Below are 25,049 nucleotides of genomic sequence, written 5' to 3'. Positions count from 1 at the left end.
TCACGGCTGCGGAACCTCCCCTGCCAGAGCACGCGGAGGTTCGCCCGTTGCTGAGTCGGTTTACCGGAATGTTTGCAGATCATCAAGGCGGACATGAAAGGACGCACAACAAAAAGCGCACTTACGGATCCACGAGAAGGTAGGCGCAAGGAAAGCCAACCAAGGTGAAACAACCTGGAAGCTACATAGCAGGTAACCCTGCGCGGAGCTACCTTAATATCGGGGCAGATCGAGCAGCTTCTCGGTTTCGTGACACCGTGGACGATGAATCTAAATGTCCAAACTTGCTTCAGGTCATCACCGCATCATGGACGCCGCGCCAATGGGGCTCTCGTGATGATGGTTTTAAACAAGGGCATTAAGGAGTCAATCTCGACACACATTCGGAATCGCCAGCAGCGTGGTGCAATTTGTTGGCTGACGATGATTTGAGTTGTGGTCTTGAGTTGTATGGAGAGAAAAGAGAGAAGAAAATGGGCCCTGCCGAGAAATTTCCCATTCTTGAACCAGGAGCGATGCCAAGCCTGGCAGTGGCGTTCTGCGGCGGCAGGCCTCACCGCCCGCGACGTTGGATCCCTGCATGCCGTCTCAGCGGCCTGTCCCCGCAGCACAGACCAGCCAGCTGTGGGTGGGCTGACCCAGTCATGGATTTTTTTGACAGCACTGTGGTGGAGTCGGCGACCCGCCACGCTGTCTCTGCCTCTGGCTCGAGTTCAAGTTTTGATCTTTTGCCCACAATCTGAACGAGAATCGAGTTCAAGATCACACAAGAACACACATTTACGATTCCCGGTACTCCTGCAGTTTGCGGCACACACTCTTCAGCCCAATTGCTGCTCGAATAACTCCCTACCTGCTACTGCATCTCTGGCCCGTTCCTGTCCAACATTCACCTTGAAGCACAATCGACCGACACAATCCAGACTAACAAAGACTATCTACCTTCCTTGCCCAAAACCTCCAAGGCCACCGTCATCCACCATCTCCCCCAACATCATTCACGCCTTGCCCGGCTCAATCTCACCTGTGGTTGTGCGACAGCTTCTGCCCTCAACGATAGCGCCGTCAAAACGCCCCGGACAGCTGCCGACCCCTCGTTCCTCCGCCGACTGCAATTCAAGTGGCCCGTGTCGTCGTGTGTTTCCTAGGTGCTACCGGTGCGCTGCCTGATACGGCATAGCTTTGTTGCTGAGCTTGAATATTCCCATCGAGTTACGGTTTCCGACTTCTTCATGGATAATCTATGGAGTCGCCGTGCCAAGTGAGTCTCCAGTGCTGTTGCAGCTCAGCCATTGCATGGTTGTTGGACCCTCGTTCTAACCCGGCGTCGTCCCAGCTCGAGCAAGCTCTCTCTTTCAACATCAAGTACCGGACAGGACAGCCCCTCGGGGCGCAACTCTTCCTTCAAGCGATTCGGCGGTGACAGCTCGGCGCTTGGCAAGAGCTCGTTCGGCGCCATAACACCAGGCAGCGGCCTGGCGTCTCCGATCGGCGGGGCGTCCAGCGCCTTCGGCCTGGGCTCGGGCGCATTTGCGTCGTTCGGCTCGGCCAAGACGCCCAAGTCGCCGGCGAACCCGTTTGACTCGGCCGTCGGCGCTGCCGTCAAAACCCCGACGGCGGAGAAATCCGCAAAAGACGGGGCCCCAGGAGACAAGGCGATAAGCAAGCCGGCTTCCACCGCTTCGCTGAAGGACGAGGGAAAGGCGGCTGCCCAGCCGACGGCCGGACCGGCGGCACCATCAGCCCACCCGCTGCGCAACAGCTGGGTCTTTTGGTTCCGCCCGCCCATTTCCAAGGCGAACGGATTTATCGAGTACGAGAAGACGCTCCACCGGATCGCCACTGTCGAGACGGTTGAACACTTCTTTTCGGTGTACAAACACCTCAAGCGGCCGTCGGCGCTGCCGCTGGTGTCGGACTACCATCTCTTCAAGAAGGGGATCCGGCCAATATGGGAGGATGAGGAGAACAAGAACGGCGGGAAGTGGGTGGTGCGTCTGAGAAAGGGCGTCGCCGACCGTTACTGGGAGGACCTGCTGCTTGCCATCATCGGCGACCAGTTCTGCGAGGCCAGTGACGAGGTGTGTGGGGCCGTGCTAAGCGTGCGCAACGGCGAGGACATCCTCAGCATCTGGGCTCGGGAGAGCGGGCAGCGGGTCCTCAAGATCCGGTATGTTCTCATGGACTTCAACCCATTCCTCTTTCCCTCTCCATTTCTCTCTCTGTCGCTAACATTCGTTATAGTGAGACAATGCGACGGATCCTGTCCTTCCCGCCGGACACGAAACTCGAGTGGAAGAGCCACGACTCGAGCATTCAGCAGCGCAACGCCATTGAGGAGTCACGGCGAGAGAAGGCGAACAATCACCACCACGGCGACAAGCGGTCGTCGAACAAGCAGCAGCAGCAGCAGCATCACCACCAAAACCAACAGCAAGGTGATGACCAAAAGAACCCCAGCAGCTCATAACTTGCTCCTCTCCCCAAGCGGGAAAGCGCGTGCGCGGCTGCGGCGTAGGAAGAGGTTCTCCTTGGCCACACCAAGCATGCGATGCGATGTACAGTACCGAAATGTCAACATGCATTTGTGCGAATTGAAATATCTGAAGAGCGGGCTGCAGTTATCTCGCTACTCGAGATCAGACCTTGCGCGAAAATCATCACCTTACGTACTGGGAGGCCAGGAGCGTTGATTAGGATCTAGGACCGGCGGGCGGGTTGGGATGGCTGGAGGTGGGTGGGAAAGGATGGGAAGGGAGTCAAAGGGGCCAAGAAAAGATTTCCCAAGAGGTCAGAGTGTGGAATGGGACGGGACGGAATGCATTGGATGTAGTACGTACTGTAAACACCCACAATATCTTCACCTTCGGCCCGCATCCTGAAGAATTCGAAGGGCAATCTCTGGGAACCTGCTGAATGTGAATCCTTGGGATATGTATGGCACATTGTTGGGACGAAAGCCCAAGAGACCAGAATAAGCTCACCGGCCAACCCCCTCCACCGGTCCGGAGGGAAGTGGCCGGCTACGAAAACCCTCCAGGGATGTTTTACTTCGGCGTGCGCGGACGGGGCTCGCAGAGGACGGCTCGGTTGGGGACCTCTTTGGGTTGGCAAAGCCCGGGATATCGCCAGCGCTCGCCCCAATGAGCCATTTGGCTTTCTGGTGGGAGGTTAGTGGTGGGGTATGCGTGGGTTGTATATATAGGGCGGGCGCCGGGCAAGAGCGTGGTGTTTGGGGAAAGGGGGGGGAGAGCTGGGATGAAAAGGCGGGTACGGTATCCTGGCTGTTTCTGGTCCTTGGTACAGAAAAGATGCCTCGTGGGCAATTGGACCACATCACATGGCTGCTTGCGAGTCTCTCATCCCTCACCGGGGTCAAGGAGGGTCGACCGAAAGTCAATAACCGCGAGAGAAGCGGGAGAAAGGGGTTGAACACGGCCTCCTCTCCTGAGACAATTCTCCTTCACATCTTGTATTTCGTATCTCAAATCGCTTTATCCCTACTCCTTACCACGTAGGTCCCATCACCCCCTCCCTTTCCCCTTCTCGCTCTCCCCGGGACCCGGCCCGCGCCGCCTCTCCCACACCTGCAGATACGACTCGCCCAGATACAACAGCTCGCTCCGTATCTTCTCCACAAACAGGTCCTGCGCGACGACCCACTCGCCCGTGGCCTTGTCGCGCAGCTGCACCTTCCAGGTCTTGCGCTCCTCGCCGACGGCGCTGTCCGCCACGTCCTCGCGCGCCCGCACGGCCTCGTGCACCACGTTGGCCACCAGGTCGTACCAGATCGGCCCGCCGGCGCCCTGCCCGCCGCCCTCGGCGGGGGGCTCGACGAAGGGCGCCAGGTCCAGGCTGCTGCGCGCGTCGAAGGTCACGATGGTCGGGTTGCGCTCGGCCACGAACCGGTTGTGGCTGAAGCGCTTGATGTGCAGCAGCAGGAAGGGCGGCAGCGGGTGCATCAGGCGGTAGCGCCGCCGCTGCGCGTTGAGCTCCTGCGCCGTCACCCCGTTGTACTTGGCCAGCAGCGTGGTGAGCGGCACCTGCGGGATGATGTTGCGCTCCTGCTCGTCCTGGAAGAGCGGGGTGGGCGGCAGGTCGAGGGTGAGGAGGAGGAAGCGCGCGATGTCGACCTTGACGTCGGCTGCCTCTTCGAAGCGCAGGCGGTCTTGCTGAGTGTCGGTGCGCGCGGTGATGGCTTGCGACTCGACTTTGAGCTTGCCCTGGAAGATGCGCTGGATCACGCTGGAGCCGGGCTTGGTCTTGCTGCCGCCGAGGCCGAGGTGGAGGTGGTTGAGGAACCAGGAGAGGAAGTCGACAGGGTCGGATTGGGTGGTGAGGGTGAAGCGCTTGTTGGACTGGAGCGAGATTTCCTGCAGCAGCTCGTGCGGGGAGACGTGGGCCTTGAACGCGCGCGGGTTCCAGATCTTGCGGAAGAGGATGGAGGTGCGCTTGACGAGTTCCGGGGCTGCGCTGAAGTCCTCGAGGAGGAAGTAGTTGCGCAGAGGAGACACGTGGGAGAGCGCTTGCACGACCACGTTCAGGTAGTCGTTCTCCTTGATGTTATTCATGCCCACGAAGCCCGGGGTGTACTCCTTCCCCGCGAGGGTCCAGGAGGTGCGCGGCTTGCGGTCGAACTCGGCCACCTCCTGCCTCGTGTACCGCGGGTCTGACACGTACTTGATGTCGTCGAGCGACTTGCTCTTGACCTCGTACCCTTCTGGCAGCACGTACACCTTCTGGGTGCTCATGTTGATGAAGACGTGGTGGTCCTCGTCGAGGGCGTGGAAGTAGGCGTGCGACTTGGGTCCGCGACCCTGGAAGTACTTGCCGCATACGAGACATGCGTAGACGTTGATGTTGGACAGCGTGACGGAGCACAGCTTCTCAAAGTCAAAGTCGAGCACGTTGCGGTCGATGGTGTCGAGGTAGAGGTCGTCGTAGCCTGCTGTCGGCGCGGATTGCCTGATCGGGGCTCGTTCCTCTACCTCATCCTCCTCCTCCGAGTAGTCCTCCGCCTCGACTCGGTCCCCGTTCCCCGCTCCATTCTCCGGCGCTGGTTCCCGTTGCTGGTCGTCGCCGTTCTCAATCGTGCTGAGCGGGGTCAAGCTCTTGTTGTAGTCGTCGAATCGCGACTTCTTGGACGCGGGCGAGTCGAGGCCCGAGAGCTCGTCGAGCGCCTCCGACGCCTGGCGCTTAGACATCACTCAGCGTTGTCCCAGAAGCGGCGATCTAATGTTTGCAGGGGGAAGGTAGTACTCGTTTCGCGAAATCCGGGGGTGCGATCGTTTATGAGCGTGCTGGTTGTTGCTGTTGTTGTTGGCGAAATTTCCTGGGTGACAGCTTAACGAGTTCAACATGGGCCCTGCGCTCCGCCAACGAGATCTTCGGTTCATTGCCCCACCAAAGCTCGAACATCTGCAGTTTACTCCGTACTCCGTACAACCTCTCCACACAACTGAGAGGAGAAGAGCCCTCCGCCAAGTGTATGTCGGTAGAGCAAGGGGAATCAGTGACGAGCGGGTGGCAGCGAAATTGTTAAACGTCATCCATCCGCTTGTCTCGGTTTCTATGAAAGATTTAAGCGAAACCGCGCCCATGTCCGCAACACACTCCCAGCACCTCAACTTGTTTTCAAGACCCTTTTTAGGCCAAAAGCTATTTTGGACACCTAAATGAACAACGTTTGGCTGCAGCTCTGAGAGTAGCTCCGGTATGGGCCATATAGCCCGCGAAGGCGGCTCAAGGACAATTTGGATCACCGGGTTGTAGGAGAATGTTCAATGCTCTGACAGTATCGCTACAACAGCCTCCTAGACGAAATCTGCCCTCCTTTTGGAGCACAATATAGCTGAAAGAACATCTCTTAGTATAAAAAAGATCTTCTAGTAAAGGGGTCATTCTCAAGAGGAAATATTCTACGTTGAAGATTACTTTCAGAAGGAGGGACAATGTACGTTCTTCTAGGGGAGGTATTTCGGTCTATGGGACTATCCCTGACCAAGAAGATGTGCGCCATGACCATTTTGGCCGTCCCTTTACTATTGCTCCCGCCGCTATGGTACCCAGATAGATCCGCTCCATCCAAAGTCCGCTTCCAAGTATGCACCAACTGCCGCAACAACAGAAGCAGAGACAGCTCTCGCATAAAGATCGCAGGCTCAAAAGGCTCCTCATAGGAACCCTCCTGCGCAGCCTTCTCTTTTCCTCCTGAGCCTCCCCGGCCTGGTGATGATGGCCAAGAATTAATGGGGAAGAGAGGTAATTTCTATCCACGTGTGCTGACGGACGACATGCTTGCCTACAGCCGCCATGCCGTACCTGAGGACCAAGCTCATCGAAAAAGGCTCTCCCCTGATTTGCGGTTGCGCCAACCGTACACCGAGAGGCATAAGTTGCCCGACGGGTTAAACGAGCCCGAGCGTGGATGATACGCGCAGATTCGGGTTCACCGCGTCCCCATCCTCCGCGTCTCCATCCTCCTCAACGCCTTCCGGTGCCGACGGCGCCAAGCTGTCCATCTCCTGCAATGTGTATTCGACCAGGTAGCTCTCGTCCACCAGCTCCTCCATCCGCTTGTAGTGCCTCTCCGTGTAAACGCGCAGCGCGTTCAGGACCTCGCGGAGGCTCCTCTGGCCCCTCGCCCCCTTGACCGACAGGTTCGAGAACTTGTCGGCCGGGTAGCTCTTGACCAGCGCCCAGAGGATCCTCTGCGCGACGGGCGCCGTCCGGGCGTTGGTATTCCAGTCGCGGAGCCGCAGCAGCAGCAGGAAGATCTGCTCGTCCGACAGCCCGGCGAGGACGTCGTCCACGGCTTTCAGGCCAGACAGACTGCCCGGCTCGGGCGTGCTGTTCGTGACGACGTTGGTAAAGAGGTTGAGGAGACGGCCCGGGTGGTTGAGCTGCAGGGCCAGGACGATGGCGTCTCGGTAGGCGCCCGCGTGAATGTAGTTTTCGAGCTCCTGCTCCTGCTCAACGAGCTTGAGCGCCGCTTCGGTGGCCGCGGCTTGCGTCTCGGCCGTGGTGTCCTTCCAGAAGGTAACCTTGGAGTCGCTGCCTCCGGACGCGAGAGTGTTGGTCTTGGGGTGCACGGCGAGGGTCCAGAGCCTGTCCTCGTGGTTGTCGAGCGTGCACTCCGTCTCGCCGGTGTTGGCGTCCCAGACCTTGACCAGACTGTCGGCCCCCGCACTGGCAAACTGGATCCGCTTCTTGGCGGCGGCGTCGTCGGTGGGAATGTGCAGCCATACAACCTTGAGGACGTTGTGCGAGTGGCCCTCGAAGGTTCTGAGACAGGTGTAGTCCGACAGGTTCCAGAGCTTGATGGTCTTGTCGCCGCTCCCCGTCAGGATGACGCCCTTGCCGGAAACCGAACCTTGCTCGCCGTGGATGGCCGGCGTGTGGAGCGGGGCGAACCTGACAGTCCAGACACCCCTCTTGTGCCCCCTGAGGATACCCTGCACTTCGAGCCTCTCCACATCCCAGATCTTGACTGTCTTATCCTGCGACGCCGAGGCAAACAGCCGCCCCGATGGGCTGACATCGAGCGCGTTTATGTCTTTGTCGTGAGCCAGCCGCTTCAGACTTGAGGATACCTTCGCTTTTTGCGACTGCCGCGGGATATCTCTCTTTTGGACAAATCTGTCCTGAGAACCAGAGATGAGAAATGCTGGCGGATGGTCGAGAGGGTTCTTGAAGGCGTCCGAGTCTTGTGAGGGAACCACCTTTGGAAGAGCAACCGCCCCTACCGACTCTAGGTGGCCGGTAAAGACGGCGTAGCAGGTGTACGAGTTGTTGGCCGGATCGACGCGCCACAGACGGGCCGTGTTGTCTTTTGCGCCACTGGCGACCCAGTGGCCGGACCAGTCGACGTCCAGAGACATGACGATGTCTTCGTGGCCCTTTAGTAACGCAACATCATGCCCGAAGTAGGCGCCGCCTTGCTCTCCGTCAGCTTGCGTCGCAGTGTCGGCGACAGAGACAAGCCTGATATCCTCCGAGTTCGTGGCAAGCGCCATCATGGACTGGTCGGGAAGGACGAACGCCAGGTCGAGAATCTCGTCGTGTGTGCCAGATATCCGCCTGAACGGCTCCATGGATAACTTGCCCATGGAAGTGATGTCTCCAGGCGACGGTATCCGATACAATGCCAACGTGAAATCCGACTGGGCGCAGAGGATGAGGGATTGATGGGGTAGCGAGACGACCGACAGAATAGACTCGGCTTCTGACTTGGAATCCTGTTTCGCAGTGATCTCTTGGTGTGTTGTAGTATCCCATATCCTCAGCAAGCCGCTCGACCCGGCCGAGTACATCCACTTGCCCTCGTTCAGGAACCCGACCGACTCGACCAGCTCATGGCGGAGCATCGGCGTGCCATGCCAGGCATTGTCCCGCCATAGCCACAAGGTCATTGTCTTGTCTCTGCTGCCGGTCAGCAGAGCATGCTGCTCAGGCGAGTAGTCTATGCTCTGGACGTTGGATTCATGCGCCTCTTTTCTCCTCTTCGGATCGGCATACACGGGAACGGCGGCTCGCTTGTGCAGATCGAAGATGCGCACCCTGCCGTCCTGTGTACCCCATGCGAGCCGAAACTTCGAACCCGCCCCGTCCAGCTGACTTTGGTCGCCGTGGCTCTTTCGCGGGCCCTTCTTCGGTTTCCGTTCGCTCGCCGCGTTCTCAGCCGTCGCGGCGATCTCGAAGAAATGCAGGGCCGACACCAGGACGCTGGGGCCGCTAACCGTGTGGGTGACATAGCCGCCAGCAATATCCCAGATCTTGATCGCACCGTCGGCCGCACCGGTAGCCAGCAACGTGCTTGTTCTGTCGACGGCGAGCACCACGACGGGCGTGGCGTGCGGCTTCGAAGTCCGCACCAGAGTCGCTTCTACCGAGTCGGAATCCGGAGATAGCTTGAGGGCGTATATGCGCATGGTGAGCGACCGCGAGCAGACGACCAGATGCGAGGCCGAGGGCGTGATGGTCAGGGTCGAGATTGGCTCGCCATCGCCTTCGATCTCGGCCAGGCGCCTGCCCGTGTTCAGCTCCGTGAGCACGGCCGCTTCGCCGAGCGTCGAGGCCAGGATCCTCGCGCCATTCTCGAGCGCAACGGAGCCACCGGTGAAAATGGGCTGGATGACATTGCTGACCTCGAAGGTCGTCTTGGTCGGCTGTCGTGTCGCCATGGTATGTGTTGGTTGCTAGCGCATCCCACTCTCGCTCAGTTCAATGTTCACAAAAACTTTTGGTCCGGCCTTTGCCGATAAGGCAGGGGAATTAAGGTTATCTTAGCGTGCAGCGGTGTGGCACTTTCGCCCTTGGATCCTCAAACCCCTGTCAGCCAGTTGCTCCCGCCAATCCCAGCTTGACGTGAACCATCTCCCCAACGCAAGCCACGGACGCCAGAAGCAGAGCTCCCTGCAACCGTGCGCCTCGCCCGCAAATGTGGGAATGGAGCCACAGTGCATCACTGACATTCGGCTTGATCTTAGCCTCACTCGATAACTAATGGTTACTCTCATTAAATTTCAAAGCGGGCCAAAGGAAATGCACAATGGGAAGGCTGGGTCCGGTGACGTCCCAGGGCCTGGTATGCCCCGAGTTCCTTGAGGTTGAGGTAGCAGCTACCTGTTGAGCTCCGCGTCTGACTGTGCGCGCAGGGTCGGTCGCCATATGACGATGTAGTTCCCGGCGAAGGCCCAGACAACCCCCGGGGCCACCAGCAGCTGTATGACGAGCGCGGCCGCCCCATCAACCCCGAGACGAAGCGCATCAACCGGGACGTCATCCGCTCGCACAACGAGGTGATGATGGTCATCGGAGTTGCTGAGCCCGAGAATGGCTTCGTCGAGGCGCAGGCCGAGGCCGCCCGCAGGCACCGCCAGTACGAGGACCGCGTGGGCAGGAGGCTGCTGCTGGCCGGCGGCGTGTTCGAGACCGCGGCCATCTGGGGTGTCAACGGCATGAGACAGCGCATTCTAGTGAGTACCAGAAACTCGCGCATGCATGGCCACCGAACTGGTATCTTAGCCAGATGCTAACTTAGCAGCTCTACAAACCGTATTCGCATACGTCCTTCTATGGCATGTTCCAGCTTGCTCGGAGTCAGCAGTCCCTGTCCTCTTACTTCTTTGGCGGCCTGCCATCATTCCTGGCAAGCACTGTCCTGGAACAGCTAGCAGTCCCAGGATCCAGGGAATACCCTATGTATGCCATCTTCTGCACTTAACTTAGCAAGGTATTTGATCGTTCCCACTGACTCTGTATAGGATCCAATATGCCGTGACATATATCCGACTTCACCTGGCCGTCTACACCTTCTTTCAGCGGTCCAGAATCATTCCTTTCTCTGAGATCCTGCCCAATTGGCGATTCTTCGTCCCTGGAACCAGTATATCACCGATTCCGCTGCCCCCACTCCCCTCCTCTCTCCGTCCGCGCAGCCTTCTGCAGTGGCTGGGGGCCTTCGCCCTCGGAGCAGCTCCATTCGCGGGTTTTTACCTCTACACCAAATTCTACAGCTTCTTGATTAGGACGCTGAGGTATAAGATCCACCGCCTTTTACCCAGGCCGCATAACGCCACCAAGCGGCGGTCCTTCCGTGATGGGGCATCCCTCCCCCCAGGGACCGACGCCATCCCCATCGAAATCCGCACCAGCGAGCCCATCCAAACGCCAGACCCTCCGACAAACGAGCCCTCCCCAGGTGGCCCGTCCCGCCGACAGAGCACGCCCTCCCTCCGCGGCAACGGGCCGTCCGGCGCCGCCCAGCAGGACGACTTCGCCAGCGACGACGAAGAAGCCGAGATCATCAGCGCGACGCTGATCAGCTTCGACGTCGAAGCCAGCGACCCGACACCCGACCCCACCAACCATTCCCCCGCCACCGCCGCAGCCAACGGCGACGCAGCTACCGCCAACACCAACACCCCGACCCCGGGCGTCTGGTCCGCCGAACTGCGGCCCAACCTAACCGATGGCGCCGCCGGGCGCGCCGCCGGCGCCGGGCCCGACAGCGGCGGCCCGCCGGAGCCCCTCTACCGCGAGACCGTCCTCACGCGGCTGCCCGCCGTGCTCGCCACGGACGTGCTGGCGGTGACGCCCGCGCGCCTGCTGATGACGCCGCTCGCCACGCTCGTCTGGCTGCCCCTGGCGCGCGCCTACATGGCCCGCCGCGGCCTGCCGCTGGACGACGTGGTGCGCGGCGCCGGCTGGTGGTGGGGCCTGCACTCGCGCCGCGCGCTCGTCAACCTGCTCGGGCTCGAGCTGCTGCTGGCCGTGGTGCACGGCGAGGCGTGGGCGCTGGTGACGCTGGTTGCGGGGTCGCTGAGGTACAGTGAGGAGGAGTGGAACGAGCGCGAAGGCGTGCGGCGCGAAGGGGACGGGGATGGGGACGGGGAGGGAGAGGGAGAGGGGGGTGGGGAGCTGATTTAGGAGATATGGGCGGATGACGATGATGATGATGATAGTGGGGAGGAAAACGAGCAGTCGGAGGGATCGGATGATCCGTGGGCGGTGCCGTCGGCGGGCGAGACGCTTTTTCCGCTGAGTTTGTCGCCAGTCCGGCCGGTACGGCGGGGTGCGTGAGACTAGGTAGCGCTGTCCCCCAAGCCCTTGGATTGTTGATTTCCGTTCCGGCATCAGTCATAGCACGTCGTCAAGACATTACATACATACAATACAGTCAACAATCCCCGCGCGAGATAGGGATATATCAGCGGGGTCCCAATGACCAATGACCCAGCTTGGCCGTGCCTACCACCTACTCAACTCCGCCCCGCCCGCTTGCCCTTCGCCTTGGCCGCCTTCTCCTTGTCGACCGTGTCCTTGATGACCGAGTACAGGTCCTGGTTGCGCCGCGCCAGCAGCAGCACGTCGTCGGTCGTGATGGTCGAGCGCCCCGCGTGCCGGCTGAAGCTCTCGAGGTCCGTGGCGACGGTTCCTGTGTTATTCGTAGGGGTCAGGTCGGATGCACACACACACAGCACACGGCATAGAGGCTGTCCTGCTTGCTTGGAGGCAAGGAGGTGACTGGGGCGGAGCGAGGAATGGAGACACAGGCATCGGATAGGCTCGGTATTGGGGTAGTGAGGGTTGCTGGGTGTGGGATGGGGAAGCGCCGGCTTGCGTGTGTGTGCCTACCTACCTATCTGATGCCAGACCATGTCAGTTAGGGCGCCGATGAATTGCGGGGTCGCGTTTCGGTTGCGCGCCAGCGACTCCTCGTCGACTATCTTGCCGACGGCGTACCACAGGGCGGCTTTGAGGCGCTGCGATGGTTAATTAGCGAGACCGTCCTTGTTCAAACTCCCTTATTATTCCAATGTTCTATGTAGGAGGCGACAGGGGTGCCTATTTTGGATTCTCGATCAAGGAGCTGAGATTGCAATTGGTATAATATAGGTGGAAATGTAGACGCGGATATACCAAAGGAAATGGGAGCCTTACTTCACGCACCTCGTCATCCTGAGCCTCAGCCATGACGGTGGTTGGACGTCTTGGCGCTTGGTGATGCTTTTGAGGGTGGTGATGGTGGGACGCGATTGAGACGCGTCGGACGATATGCAGTTAACCGGGAAAGTGATTTGGTCTATGCCACTTTCGGTTAGCGCCTACCAGGTTCCCATGCAGCCCTACAGTGTATTTCGCTCTTTGCCGTTCTTTCTCTGCGGATTACTCTAGCAGAGAAGCCGCATCAACAATCGCCTGGCGCATGCATGTGGCCAGTTCGTCGGCATAGTCGAGACACATACCCTGGTTTTCTCGGCGATTTGTACCGATCGTGGCACCCTGATGCTCTCAAATTGTGTGGAAACCGCTTAACTACGGTTGTGTATGAACGTCATTCGCCTTCTACTGTGTACTGTGTACTGCAGTTCTGCCGGAAGTGCCGGCATGGTGGGGTCCTGGCTTGGCGGAGCTCGATGGACGGAATAAGATGTGGGAGCTACGTCACAGATTTTCGCGCGAAATGCGATCTTTCCAGCAGCAACCCTCTCCTGCTGACGCTTGATATTTCCAGCCCACTTTGCACCCATCGGTCCGGACTTTGACCCCTGCGCCCGGTTTTGTTGCCATTGAGGCACTCCCGAAACCAAATTGCCTCAGTTTGCGCCGCCATCTCTTCTCTACTTCCAGCATGGACAACCTCGCCAATCTCGCGTCGACGGTAGGGGACCGTTTTGTGACGAACCTGAAGGGTTCGTTCACCGACTTAACTTTGGAGAAATTCATTCGAATCGTCATTGTTGCCGGGGGCTGTGAGTTTGCGCTCTGTCTGCTGTCTCGCGGGTCTACTATGCTGACGATGAACAACAGACCTGCTGTTGAGGCCATACCTGCTCAAGCTCGGCGGCCGCGCTCAGATGCGAGCGCACGAGGAGGAAGCCGCCCGGGCAGACGCGGTAGCCAAGGCCAAGATCTCGCCCAACGAGCTACGTGGGAGAGTCCAGATACCGGACGACACCGACGACGAGGACGAGAGGGCGGCAGAGGCATCCGGACCCGAGTGGGGAAAGAAGGCGAGAAGGAGACAGCGCGAGATGATCAGGAAGCTGCTCGATGCCGAGGAACAGCGGCTGCGGGAAAGCCAGGAGGAATTAGAGGACAAGGATATCGAGGAGTTCCTAGTAAAGGAATGACGGGTACGTGGATAAGGATGATACCCAATCTCATATATGAACCATCTAATAGAGCCATCGTTATCCCGCCTGTCGTAAATCATGGCTGCCGCGCCGATATAGCCAGACCTGTACCGTATCCCGGCGCATGCAGGGGACGAACCTGTCACGGGCGTCTCCCTCGCACTCGCTTATTGCATAACTATGCAATCCATACTCCATCGGGAGGCGGCCCCACAAAGTTGCGTTACGTTGCAGCAACCGAAGTTTGCTTGAATGATCTTCCCCGCCGGCACTTGAACATGAAAGCGTTGCATTCCGTTCTCTTTCAAGCTCGTCAACACCGTTACCCACAGGATCCGCCGCCAGCATTGCTGTTCCTGAACTACCGCCAGGGACACGAACTCCCCAACACCGAGTCCATCGACGACTTGCCCGAAGCTTTTGCTATCTAGTCATCATCCTCCAACCCTTCGCTCGTGATTGCCTCGGGACTGACACCGACAACTCGCAACGACTTGCCTCGCTGCGCTCCGCCGCCAGGCGAGCAGTATCATTACGACGATTGGCGACGCCCCAAGGATCACGCACCCTCGACCTACTCACACGCGATCGACATCACAATGGCCGCGAGCGCGCACGAGACAAATATCCGGTGCTCAGCCGAAGGTACGACAACAACAAGGTCCCACGGTCCGGGTCCATGACGAACGATAGCCCCCACCCCCATCATGCGGCGCCGGATCGGATCCTTTTAGCACTCCGTCAAGAAAGAAACCGTTTTACTCATTCCCAAGTCCAGCTGCCAAGAACTTCGTCGACTGGTACTACCGCCAGGTGAACGAGGCCAAGCCGATCGCGCAGGGCTACGTGAACGGCAACGCGACCTACGACAGGGCCGGGCACGCGCCGGCCGACATCTGCATCAACGGGCTCGTGGTGGCGACGCCGCAGGAGTGGGAGAAGCTGCTGGAGCAGCAGCGGCAGTGCCCGAAGCAGACGGACCCGAACCAGAAGCTGGTGCGGTACGACGTCGAGGTGTTCAACTGCCACGTCATCAACCCGGACTACCGCTTCGCCGCGCCGCAGAAGATGCTCGACCTCCACGCGCCCACCGACGGCGTGCGCATGATGATGATGCTGACCGTCGGCGGCACCGTCTACTTCGGCACCGGCAGGAACAAGGGCGACGGCTACTTCGCCAAGGAGCGCTTCCAGGACGTCTTCATCCTCGTCCCGAACTGGGACGTCCTAGGAAAGCCAGGCGCCAAGGTCGGGAGGAAGTATCTTGTTGCGTCGCAGATATACCGGACGTTTTAGGACCGTGAGCCGGGAGATTTGGCGCGGGATTGGAGGCCCGAGCTGCGTCCGGCGCCGGCCGAGCTGCGGGAGACGGCGCGCTTCAGAGAGTTGTATCAACTAGTCAAGCATATCTGGGACTTGGTGTGGACCTTTTTTTTTTTGGTGGTATAGGCGTTCGGGTGCATGTACAGGAGGTATACCAAAGGGAGCATAGATTGGGAACAAGCGAATGTGGCGTTGAATTAGGGTATTGGGCCAGCGGATTGAGAGGTTGACGTGTTACTTTCGGGCCTTTATCGCAGGTTCATGGGAACAATAGAGAGGTACTTTTGGAGTCTGCTGCCCTCGCAGCATGTGCTGGTAGATCAGTAACCCCTGAAACAGCGGCAGGGAGGGAGGTTTACTCCAGTCCTTCCGTCGTAGGTCCAGTAACCTTTTCCGTTTCCTCAGTAATAAAGCAAATCCGTACATCAAACACACTTGGTGAAGAAGCACATCAAGCCACCACCCATTCGTTCCCCTCACGCCGGCGTCTCCAAGCACTTCCGCCGCCATTCCCAATACCCGACCCGGATCCGATCCCACTTCTGACCCAGCCGCCTCAGACTCAAATCCGCCATCTCCTTGTCTCCCTTCTCCGCATAAATCTCCGCCAGCAGATCCAGCGCGTGCGTGCTCAGCACATCTTCCCCTCCGTCGCCCTGGCCCAGCCCCGTGACGAACTCGCTGGCAAACTCCTCCACCGTCGCCAGCTTCCGCCCGCCCTTGACCAGTACGCCTCGAAGGTAATTCCACCCGCTTTGGTTCTGTGGTGCCAGCCGTATCTTGTCCTCGGCATACGCCACCTCGCGGTCGACCACGGCCTGCGGCACCTTGGGGTCGGGCTCGGTGGCGGCGACGCCAGGCGTGGCGTGCGCCGGGTTGGAGAAAACCAGGAAGAAGCGGTGCGACCAGGCAGAGTTGTTGCGCACGTCGTCGTCGATCATGGCCTCAATCGCCTGCAGCTCCTCGGCGCTGCCAAACAGGCCCAGCTTGCCGACCAGGTAGGACCGGTAGGACCAGACGTGGTAGTTCTTGGTATCCTCGGCGAGGATCTGGCGCAGAAAATCGCGCTCTGAGGCGGCGAAGGCCGCGATGGCGTCCGGGTCGCCGGCGATGGTGGGGAAGTAGTTCTCGACGAGCAGGTGGCGGTGGTGCCAGATCTGGTAGTTCTTGAGGTTCGCAAGCGCGACGCCGTTCAGCCATGCGATCTCGTCGGGGATTGGCAGCTGAAGCGCGAAGACGATGGATGCGCGGTACAGCCACACCGTGTAATGCGCCGGGTTCATGGCGATGATGTGCTCGGTGAGGCGCAGGCAGCGCGGCGAGTACTCCTTCGCCTGCATCACGGCGCGGAGGTAGGCCATAGCTAGGCTTCAGTCAGCCACCTCCACCTTGCGAAAACCAAGGAAACAAGGACAAAAGAAAAACCTCACCTTCGGCATACTCCGCCGGGTACGCAATCGCCGCCAGCGCTCCTTCCGGCTCCTCCAGCACCACCGGCACGACATCATCCCACTCCGGATCCCCCGCCAACTTCCCCTCCACCCCGACCCCGCCGCCGTACAACTCCCTCTTCAGCGCTGCCATTTCCCTCCGTCTCCTCCCCTCGGCAAAGACCTCCTGCTCGGTAACAACGACGCCCTCCCCAGTCGTTCTCTCAACCTCCCCCCTTTGTTGACGCGCCCGCCGCTCCCGAAAAGCCCAACTCTCCACCGCCAAGCAGCTCAACCACAACTTCCTCTCCCACCGCGCCTCAAACTCCCGCACCGTAATCCCAGCAGCACCTGCACTCCCCGGACCCTGCTGCTGCTGCTGCTGCCCCTGCGCCGCGCCGAAAGATCCACGGCCGCCTCCTCCTCTCGCTCTCACAGCCGGCCGCCGCGCAACGCGCAGCGCGATCCCGCCCTCGTTGACTGTCTTCCAGACTTCCTTCAGCGTCTTCGCGCCGCCGCCGCAGGCCACACGCGCGAGGGCTGCTGCTGCTCCCCCGTTGCTACCGCTGCTGCTGCTGCCGCCGCCGCTGGTTGCGGTGCCGCCGCTGGGGCTGGTTGAAGAGGAGGTTGAAGATGAAGAAGACAAGGCCGGGCGGCGGGCCAGGCGGGAGGCAATGCGTGTTGCGAGCCAGGTGGTTTGGTCTTGGGGTGCTGGTGGTGGGGGTGGGGCTTGTTCGTAGGGGCGGGCGAGGGCGAAGCGGGTTTGGAAGCGGTCGAGGACGGTTTCCTCGGTTGGGTTGGGTGCTGCTGCTGCGCCGGTGGTGCTGGCGCTAGCTTGTTTCTGTTGTTGTGGTGGGGTTGGTGGTGGTGGTGCTCCGGTGGAGGAAGCTGGGAGAGTGGAAGAGAGAGCGAAGGGTTAGCGGGTAGCCGGTGTGTGAACTCAGGCGCAGAAGGCAGTCGGTGAGTATACGTTTCGGAATACTACAGTGGAGAAGAGGCAAGCAGAACGCTCATTTCACTCACTCTCGGAGGCCTTGGTCTTGCCTGCTGCCTTGCCTGCTGCTGCCTTGCCTTTGGGCGGCATGGTGAGCTGCGTCTTTGGCAGGAGCGATGGCGGGGTGGGGTTTTAAACGGCAGCCGAAAAGCGGTTTGGCGGCGATCGTCAATGGAGCTGAGTGACGGAACTCCCGAAGCTCGGTGCGGCACCACCGAGGAGCGGGGCCTGCAGGGGGAACAATTACAGTGTGCTGAATGACACAATGTTAAGATCCCATGACTTCCCACCAACTGCCCCATGTTTGCTTTTTGCGCGAAGCTGTTTGTGGGTTGCAGGGAGAACCAGGGGGGGCCGTTTCCGCATTGAGAAAGTATTACATCAATTAGAAGTAAGGGAGTTCGAAGTCTGCAAGTACCGTAAGGTAAGGAAATCTAGAACCACATACAGAGAACTGAAAGATAACAATGAGCCAGAGCTTCCCAGCCTTCCATGCCCGGGCGGCCCCTTGTCGTAGTCCGTCCCGGAGTCCCCGAGCTGCGGCAAGTCGAGGAAACCCGGCATCCTGGCCAACCTCCTGACCAACCTAGGAGAGCCTGCCTTAACCGCAATAGTCGGGCACACGGAACGCACCAGCTGTTCCCACAGCCCATCCGGTTTCCCATCTTACAACCGAACTAACCCTCCACCCTCCAGAAGTTCCAGCCCTCCCTTTCACCGCCCCCTCCGTGCACGCCCACAAGCCGCTCCACACCCTCGTTGCCCTCCGCACTGAGAAACCTCTCCAGATCAATCTCCATTCCACCCCTGTCATCCTCGTCCATCCCGTTCTTCAGCACCGCAGGCCACAGGACACCCACCCCGTCGCCTCCCAGCGTCGTCCTGAACTTCTGATATCCCTCTCGATCCAGCTGCTCCTCCAGCCGGTCCAGCTTCTCCCTCGGGACGTCGGGCCGGAGCAGCGTGATGGAGCACCCGCCGCCGCCCGCGCCGGTGAGCTTGGTCCAGCCGATGCCCTGGTGGTCGACCAGCTCGCGCACACGCTCCAGCCGCGGGTGCGACACGCCCAGCGAAACCAGCAGGCCGTGGTTGATGGTCATGAGCTCGCCGACGCGCGTCAGGCACTCCTCGCTCTCCGCGTCGAACGACTCCTCGGTCAGGATGCCCGCCGCTGTCTGTGTGACCTGGTCGACCGCGTCCAGGATGCTGCCGACGAGGACCGGGTGCATCTTCTTCAGCTTGCCAACTTTGGCGACCTCGTGCGAGGTAGACTTGGGCACCTTTGTATTGACCAGGAGCAGGGGCAGCTTCGGGAAGTCCCAGAGCGGCTTCACCGAGGGCGGCTTGCCGTAATCTGTCCGCTGGAAGATGACCGCGTTACCCTGGGTTGAGACCGTGTTGTCTACCCCAGAGGGGTTGCCGTGGATGAACATCTCGTAGACAAATGCCCAGCGGTTGATGCGCTCAATCTGAACGCGCGCCTCTTCGGGCGGTTGGTCTGGGTGCGGACCAGACAGCGTTCGCAGCTGTAGGAGGAGCGCCGCGGACAGACATACGGCGATAGTAGCGCTGCTGCCCAGGCCGGCGCCGATCGGGATTGTGGATCGTAGCGTGTACTGGCAGGCTGGGAATGACGGCGACCCAAGCGACAGGAACATGTAGAGAAATGCCCCTGCCGAGTTCTGGTGTATCTTGCGTATGTCGGCCGGCTTGTGGGGTGACACATCGGCGACCAAGGGCTGAATCGCGGACACCAGATCGGGGTCGAGCTCCGTGACGAGATCATAGTAGTACTTCTTCTTGGAGGGCTGCTGGAATGTGGCCCAAGGCAGCTCGTCGATGTTCCAAGTATGATTGAAGTCGATATCGGGGAACCGCAGCGTTACTGTCCGCTTCGACTTGGAGAGTGTTGTAACGAGCAGGTAGGATCGCAAAGCAATGGCGGCGGCAATCGCAGCCTAAAGCCCAATGGGTCAGGACTTTACTCGCCGTTGCCTGTCCCTTCCCCTCCACCGGTGTAGACTCACTTTTCCGTGCACGACGCCGTGCTCGCCACACAGGATCACCTTTCCAGGGGCTGAGACCATGAAGGCTGGCAACATGGGGCTCGACTTCTTGCGGTCCACTTTCCTCCGCGAGTTCAGCTTGAGCGTGCCAGTTCCGTTGGATATGCCGTTGACTCCGGCGTCGGCTTCCTTGCTGCTGGAGGTCTCCAGTTCACCCTCGCCGCGGAAGCCATTGCGGCCGTTCGGCAGGCCATTTGCTGTGCGCTGCGTCGTCATGGCGTTGCTTGTTTGCCGCAAATCCACCAATGATTGTGTTGAGTTAGGCCGCGGCTTGAGTCTGATGGAGACAAAGGAATCGGGGCGTGTCGGTCGAAGACAATATCAAGCGTCTCGACGTCCAATGGTTCCGTGCATGAGCGTAGGGCAAAAGACGACGTGAGGCAACGCGGAAAGCAAGCAGACGGAGCTAGGTTCCTTGTTTTATGGTCAGGATACCAGCTAGAAGGCGGCAAACAGCGATCGGAGTCGGCACGAGCGGAGCAGTGAAGGACCAGCGACGATGGAAAATAAATTAGGTAGGTGCCAAGAGCGAGCGGGAGCGAAGTCTAATGACCAGATAGGGAGTTAATATTCAGAACGAATGGAGGCGACGCAGTTGAATTGCCGATCTCAGAGATCAGATGTCGAAGCGGCGTTGAACCGACTTCGAATCCCCCTGAATATCTGATTATCGCGCACGAAGAGTTGTCTGGTAACACAGCAGATCGCTGGTTGTTATGGGGGGTTTGAAAGAAAATTGGTCAACAGGGTGCAGCACTGCCCACCATGATGACGAACAGGGGCAGCAATGGTTCCTGACATTGTTTGCATTCTGGCGTTCTGGAAGCTGCTGATTGGCGCCCAGGCCGATTTTCAGCGTGACCCAGTTACACGGTACTGTGTTCGTGACGGAGAACTCCGGCTTGGCTCAGATATGGAGACTTGGCAGCGGTCCACTTCAATGTTAGTGTTACACTTACGAAGCGTCTTCCGTACTCCGCACGCAGTATGCCATCGTCGAGGCGCTAGAGCACATATTTCCGTAAACCACATGGAAACAGAAAGAGTACGAAGAAGGCGGGAAAGGATATCGCAAATGCGGCGCTGCGCACGGCTCAAAAAAGGGGAAAAAGGGAGATAGAGAAAAAAGGGCAAAGGAGGAAAAAGAGAGTAAATAAATAAGCAAAAAATATGGACGGAGGGAATATCGTTATGGTTTGAGACTCCGACGGAACCAAACAAGACTCCCTGCCCGATTCCCAAGATCTGCCGTCATCCGTAACTTCAGCGATCCCGACACTGTTCGCGGCATTGCTGTCCACGGCCCTCCTGGCTTCCGAGCCGGTCAAAACTAACGTCACCGACCTGGATGAGCGTCACCGCCTTATCCGAACTGGTGAGAGAGCGCCGAGACGCACGATGGACTCTTGAGACTCGCGGGGTTGCCAGTACAGCGAGATTCGAAAGCCGAGCTCGCGGGCTGATTTCGAACCCTTCAAGCATCCGTCGCGGAGCAGTCGCTCCTTCACGGCCAGGGACGTGGAGGGACTCGAGGCGAAGGGAAATCGTGGTTTGAGTTGGGGCCTTAGCCGATGAATGCGCTTCATTTCTGGGGGAACCTCGCCGAATACATGGACCCTTCAGGGGCTCAGGATGGCAAGCAAAGCATCAGCTCCTCCCAAGTTTCTCACTCCCGAGACGCCGGTGACGCCGGTGTAATCTCAGTCCAACCCTGAACCGACAAGCGCATATGCACCCATCCTGCCAACACCCGTTCTCAATTCCAGGCCAGCGTTCCCCTTCAAGATGCACTAATTCATGACGAAGCCTTGCCGGGCTTGTTCCTCTTAGGGACGTCCTTGATCTGGAGGTCTGCGCGAGTAGGTCGAGCGTCAGCATTGCGGTCTACTCGACCTCGCAACCCTTCCGTTCCAAGCCCAGGGCAACCTACTGGGTGGCAAGCTCTGCTTCAACTTCTCGGCCTTTTCCGAGTCCTTGAGGACCAGGGTGTAGAGGAACCGCCGGCAGCGGACCTTGAACTTGATCTGCTGGGTCTTCTTGTTCTTCTTGATCCGGGCGGCTGTGAAAGTAACATCATCGTCAGAAAATTCCCGCGCCAATTCCCAAGCTCGTTGTCTCGTCTGTCATCCCGTGTATAACGTACAAGAGGCGTCCTTCCGCCGGCAGATCTCGATGAACTGTCGCCAAACGTCAATATGTCGTCCATCTCAAAACGATGGCAGCACGCGAAGTCGCACCTTCTTGATGTCGCCGATTTCTTGAGGCATCTTGTCGGGCAGTATCTAGGCTCCTGTCTTGGTCTAGAGCGTACTGGCGTTCAGGGTCGTCTCGGGGTCTTGAGGGTCGGAATTCGATGTTCAAAAATCACAATTATTTCTGTGGGTTTCGCTGGTGGGGCAGGACCCCGACAGTTGCATCTTTCCGGATTTGGTGAGCGACAGGGGTGTACGCTAGGAAAGCTCCCCAACGTGGCTTGGGCGTGCGGCTTGTGGCGTCAGCTCCCTTCCAGGCCGCCATCAAGGCAATTGCAGAAGTGGACAGATGTGCAAGATATCTCGCGGACCTCTGCACACCTCTCATCTCTCTCCCGAGACTTGCAATTTGGCGAGTTTGATTTGTAGTGTAGAGTAGAGAAATCAACCCGAGGTCCTCAGAAACGGCCATCAAGCCGCTCAACATGCCGACGCCACTCGATAGGGCCATGAAATCGAAAGTGAGTATTTCCTTCTGTGAATTACACATGTGATACACCGTTCTCTAATACGGCATACGATCTAGAATGCCTTGCTTGGTAAGGCCGCTCAAACCCGCTCAGCCTACCATTGTCGGCCCACGCTTACCCTTGGCAGCTTTCGCCGGTTTGGTGACGGGTGTTGCTGTCTGGGCGATTTGGGGAGGGGAGATGTTCCCTTCGGAAGCAGATCCCAAAGGAGATCCAGAGACTTGGACCCGAGAAGAGCTGCGGAGATGGCTAGCTGCTGTATGTCGGCCTCGGGCCGGAGGCTTGACTTCAATTGCTGACATGCGAGGCAGAGAAACCTGCATCCTCAAGACGCAGACACCCGTGAGCAGCTGCTTGACCGGGTACGGGCAAATATGAGAATTCCGAGGCGCTGAAAGCACTTGGCGAGGAGCACCAAGTCGTCCAGGGCCATCGCATTGAAGTCACCAAGAACTCCCCTTGGTAACGAAGCAATCACTCTGCAATGAGCAATTTGGCACAACTGAGTCAACCAGTATATCGAGAAGTTCCCCGTTTGACCACTGGAAATCCCTTCAGAGTTGAGCTCGTACTTACGTACATTGTTTGCTCCTGCAAGGATTGTTTGCATCAGGCAGCAGGCGAACATTGCCGGTTTTGATGCCTTCAAGCTCAGAAGCTGGCGGGTTCACCATTCAGGTGTTATGGGCCGCGACTGCACTGTGGGGATAATAAGTATCAGCCAATCAAATTGCTCTGCGGATCTGTACTTCCGTAATTCATGCGGAACCGCATGCTGTACGTTACATCCTTATGGTTTCATACACGATAAGGTAAGCCCGGCTGTTGCCTTGCAGCGCCAATTCCCGGTCGCGCAAGGACAGGTTGCCCCTCGAATACCGTTCCTGCAGAGGGAACTTTGTCCTTCTGTCAATCCCTCGGTCTTCCCAACCCATCGCGGAGTCTGGATTCACGACGGCTGCCGCTGGATAGGTCGTGATCTCCTCCGGCACGATGGACTTTCTCCAGGTAGGCCGTCCATTGCCTCTCGGTCTTGCTTTGGACGACTGGAACTAACTGTAGTCGTCCACTAGCGCCTCGCGCGGTTTCTCGACCGCCCGCTATTTCCCTGGAAGAAGCTCATCATCGGCTTCTCCATTGGACAATACATATTCGAGGCCTTCCTTGGCTTCCGCCAGTACAGGGTCTTGCAGCGGACGAAGCCGCCCAAGGTGCTGGAGCACGAGGTGTCGCAAGAGGTATTCGACAAGAGTCAGGCGTATGGTCGCGCCAAAGCCAAGTTCCAGGCGTTCAGCGGCCTCTATGGGCAACTGCAGAACCTCGCATTCTATCAGTTCGACGTACTGCCGAAGCTCTGGTCATGGACAGGCGATCTTCTTCTGCGCTTCGCACCAGCTCGCTTCACCGGCGAGATTTCGCATTCCATCGTCTTCATCCTGGCCATCATTGTGATACAGCAGATTCTCTCGCTGCCTACCAGCATCTACAATACGTTCGTGTTGGAGGAGAAATTCGGCTTCAATAAGCAGACGCCGAAACTGTTCGTTACCGACATGATCAAGACCATCACCCTGGCCTTCGTTCTGGCCCCTCCCATCCTGTCCGGGTTCCTCTCCATCATCAAGAAGACTGGCAGTCAGTTCTTCTACTATCTCTGGTTGTTCGGCGCCGGCCTGCAGGTCTTCATGATCACGATCTATCCCATCGCCATCCTGCCCCTGTTCAACAAGCTCTCCCCGCTGGAGAAAGGCAAGCTGAAAACGGACGTCGAGGACCTGGCCAAGAAGCTCAAGTTCCCTCTCCACGAGCTCTACGTCATCGACGGCAGCAAGCGCAGCGCCCACAGCAACGCCTACTTCTTCGGCTTGCCGTGGAAGAAACACATTGTCATCTACGACACGCTGATCGAGAAGAGCGAGATCGATGAGGTTGTTGCTGTGCTGGCCCACGAGCTCGGCCACTGGAGCTTGGGCCACACCACCAAGCTCTTCGGTATCTCGCAGGTAGGTTTCTCGGAGCTAGTTTTCGGTTTCGGTCTTAAGGATAGGCTAACGGTTTGGATAGGCCCACTTCTTCTACATCTTTGCCCTTTTCTCGGTCTTTGTCAACAACAACTCCCTCTATGCCGACTTTGGCTTTACCAACGAGCACCCCATCATCATCGGGTTCCTGCTCTTCTCGGACATCCTGGGCCCGATGGATAATGTCATCAAGCTTCTGATGAACGTCCTGAGCCGGCGCTTCGAGTTCCAAGCTGATGCGTTTGCCAACAAGCTCGGCTACAGCACGGAGCTGTGCCGCTCCCTGATCAAGCTGCAGATCCAGAATCTGAGCACCATGGACGCCGACTGGATGTTTGCCAGCTACCACTTCTCACACCCGATCTTGTCGGAGCGGCTGAAAGCGCTCAACTGGCAGCCCACGCAGAAGGTGGAGGCGAAGGCAGCCGAGAAGGCGGATGGCAAGGAGGATGTTGCGACTGCGACCGGCCGAGATGAGCTGTAAATGGACGGCGTGTTCTTGTAGCATAGACGGTAGTGTTCTGCTTTGGATTCCAAGAAGCAGGTACTAGAACCGTGGGCTTCCAACGTTGATGCGCTCTGCACTGCACACACTCCGTACTCGTGTCAGATGCAGTTCGGTACCAGGTTCTCTGGTCTGGTGGTTCGGTGCCCGCACACACAACCCTAACCCTTTCAACAACTCGAACGATCGGGAGCAGTCGGTATTTCAAGGTGATACGCAGTTTGTACCTCTGAACTTTTTTTGAATAAGTTCTGAACGAAGTTGGTCCGTTCAATTCAAAGTAAGGACCTGTCGTTCTGGGCCTCCGTTCTGGGCATCCTCGTGCCAGCGTGTCGATGTGCCGCTGTG

The 25,049-nt window shown here is 58.6% G+C and overlaps 13 protein-coding genes across 13 annotated transcripts; 7 read left to right on the top strand and 6 right to left on the bottom strand.

Annotated features, from left to right (window-relative positions):
- Positions 1-641: 641 nt before the first annotated feature.
- Positions 642-2,597, top strand: THITE_2107141 (uncharacterized protein). Its single transcript, XM_003648975.1, has 4 exons — positions 642-792; positions 1,042-1,257; positions 1,333-2,170; positions 2,245-2,597. The coding sequence occupies exons 2-4, from the start codon at positions 1,233-1,235 to the stop codon at positions 2,468-2,470; spliced, it is 1,089 nt and encodes a 362-aa protein (XP_003649023.1). The 5' UTR covers positions 642-792; positions 1,042-1,232; the 3' UTR covers positions 2,471-2,597.
- Positions 2,598-3,431: 834 nt separating this feature from the next.
- Positions 3,432-5,482, bottom strand: THITE_2107139 (uncharacterized protein). Its single transcript, XM_003648974.1, has one exon. It carries the CDS (start codon positions 5,202-5,204, stop codon positions 3,525-3,527), a length of 1,680 nt encoding a protein of 559 aa, XP_003649022.1. The 5' UTR covers positions 5,205-5,482; the 3' UTR covers positions 3,432-3,524.
- Positions 5,483-5,822: 340 nt separating this feature from the next.
- THITE_2107138 (uncharacterized protein) lies at positions 5,823-6,277 on the top strand. The gene has a single exon (XM_003648973.1). The coding sequence runs from the start codon at positions 5,952-5,954 to the stop codon at positions 6,177-6,179; it is 228 nt and encodes a 75-aa protein (XP_003649021.1). The 5' UTR covers positions 5,823-5,951; the 3' UTR covers positions 6,180-6,277.
- Positions 6,278-9,253, bottom strand: THITE_2107137 (uncharacterized protein). Its single transcript, XM_003648972.1, has one exon. It carries the CDS (start codon positions 9,180-9,182, stop codon positions 6,408-6,410), a length of 2,775 nt encoding a protein of 924 aa, XP_003649020.1. The 5' UTR covers positions 9,183-9,253; the 3' UTR covers positions 6,278-6,407.
- A 297-nt stretch (positions 9,254-9,550) lies between these two features.
- THITE_2041768 (uncharacterized protein) lies at positions 9,551-11,430 on the top strand (the record flags this gene model as incomplete). Its single annotated transcript, XM_003648971.1, has 4 exons — positions 9,551-9,586; positions 9,657-9,977; positions 10,046-10,177; positions 10,324-11,430. The coding sequence occupies 4 exons, from the start codon at positions 9,551-9,553 to the stop codon at positions 11,428-11,430; spliced, it is 1,596 nt and encodes a 531-aa protein (XP_003649019.1).
- Positions 11,431-11,780: 350 nt separating this feature from the next.
- THITE_2028140 (uncharacterized protein) lies at positions 11,781-12,477 on the bottom strand (the record flags this gene model as incomplete). The annotated part of the gene is made up of 3 exons (XM_003648970.1): positions 11,781-11,938; positions 12,143-12,266; positions 12,445-12,477. Coding segments are annotated over 3 exons (315 nt in total), but the record flags the coding sequence as incomplete, so codon positions are not given.
- A 658-nt stretch (positions 12,478-13,135) lies between these two features.
- Positions 13,136-13,637, top strand: THITE_2140923 (uncharacterized protein; the record flags this gene model as incomplete). The annotated part of the gene is made up of 2 exons (XM_003648969.1): positions 13,136-13,256; positions 13,315-13,637. The coding sequence occupies 2 exons, from the start codon at positions 13,136-13,138 to the stop codon at positions 13,635-13,637; spliced, it is 444 nt and encodes a 147-aa protein (XP_003649017.1).
- A 314-nt stretch (positions 13,638-13,951) lies between these two features.
- THITE_108034 (uncharacterized protein) lies at positions 13,952-15,162 on the top strand. Its single transcript, XM_003648968.1, has 2 exons — positions 13,952-14,285; positions 14,419-15,162. The coding sequence occupies exons 1-2, from the start codon at positions 14,240-14,242 to the stop codon at positions 14,934-14,936; spliced, it is 564 nt and encodes a 187-aa protein (XP_003649016.1). The 5' UTR covers positions 13,952-14,239; the 3' UTR covers positions 14,937-15,162.
- A 277-nt stretch (positions 15,163-15,439) lies between these two features.
- THITE_39903 (uncharacterized protein) lies at positions 15,440-16,730 on the bottom strand (the record flags this gene model as incomplete). Its single annotated transcript, XM_003648967.1, has 2 exons — positions 15,440-16,326; positions 16,394-16,730. Coding segments are annotated over 2 exons (1,224 nt in total), but the record flags the coding sequence as incomplete, so codon positions are not given.
- Positions 16,731-17,747: 1,017 nt separating this feature from the next.
- THITE_57831 (mevalonate kinase) lies at positions 17,748-20,087 on the bottom strand. Its single transcript, XM_003648966.1, has 2 exons — positions 19,415-20,087; positions 17,748-19,345 (listed from the first exon to the last, which is right to left on the bottom strand). Exons 1-2 carry the CDS (start codon positions 19,667-19,669, stop codon positions 18,065-18,067), a joined length of 1,536 nt encoding a protein of 511 aa, XP_003649014.1. The 5' UTR covers positions 19,670-20,087; the 3' UTR covers positions 17,748-18,064.
- A 916-nt stretch (positions 20,088-21,003) lies between these two features.
- THITE_2169250 (60S ribosomal protein L38) lies at positions 21,004-21,785 on the bottom strand. Its single transcript, XM_003648965.1, has 4 exons — positions 21,691-21,785; positions 21,597-21,630; positions 21,384-21,512; positions 21,004-21,304 (listed from the first exon to the last, which is right to left on the bottom strand). Exons 1-4 carry the CDS (start codon positions 21,718-21,720, stop codon positions 21,249-21,251), a joined length of 249 nt encoding a protein of 82 aa, XP_003649013.1. The 5' UTR covers positions 21,721-21,785; the 3' UTR covers positions 21,004-21,248.
- A 345-nt stretch (positions 21,786-22,130) lies between these two features.
- THITE_2040300 (uncharacterized protein) lies at positions 22,131-22,570 on the top strand (the record flags this gene model as incomplete). The annotated part of the gene is made up of 3 exons (XM_003648964.1): positions 22,131-22,182; positions 22,303-22,433; positions 22,487-22,570. The coding sequence occupies 3 exons, from the start codon at positions 22,131-22,133 to the stop codon at positions 22,568-22,570; spliced, it is 267 nt and encodes an 88-aa protein (XP_003649012.1).
- A 390-nt stretch (positions 22,571-22,960) lies between these two features.
- Positions 22,961-25,049, top strand: THITE_2107126 (uncharacterized protein). The gene is made up of 3 exons (XM_003648963.1): positions 22,961-23,183; positions 23,249-24,178; positions 24,240-25,049. The coding sequence occupies exons 1-3, from the start codon at positions 23,169-23,171 to the stop codon at positions 24,678-24,680; spliced, it is 1,386 nt and encodes a 461-aa protein (XP_003649011.1). The 5' UTR covers positions 22,961-23,168; the 3' UTR covers positions 24,681-25,049.

The sequence above is a fragment of the Thermothielavioides terrestris genome, chromosome 1, assembly GCF_000226115.1.
Source record: "Thermothielavioides terrestris NRRL 8126 chromosome 1, complete sequence".
In the NCBI taxonomy this organism is placed as follows: Eukaryota; Fungi; Ascomycota; class Sordariomycetes; order Sordariales; family Chaetomiaceae; genus Thermothielavioides; species Thermothielavioides terrestris.
The sequence above is the reverse complement of the archived record's forward strand: the minus strand, read 5'-3'. Positions and strand labels throughout refer to the sequence as shown.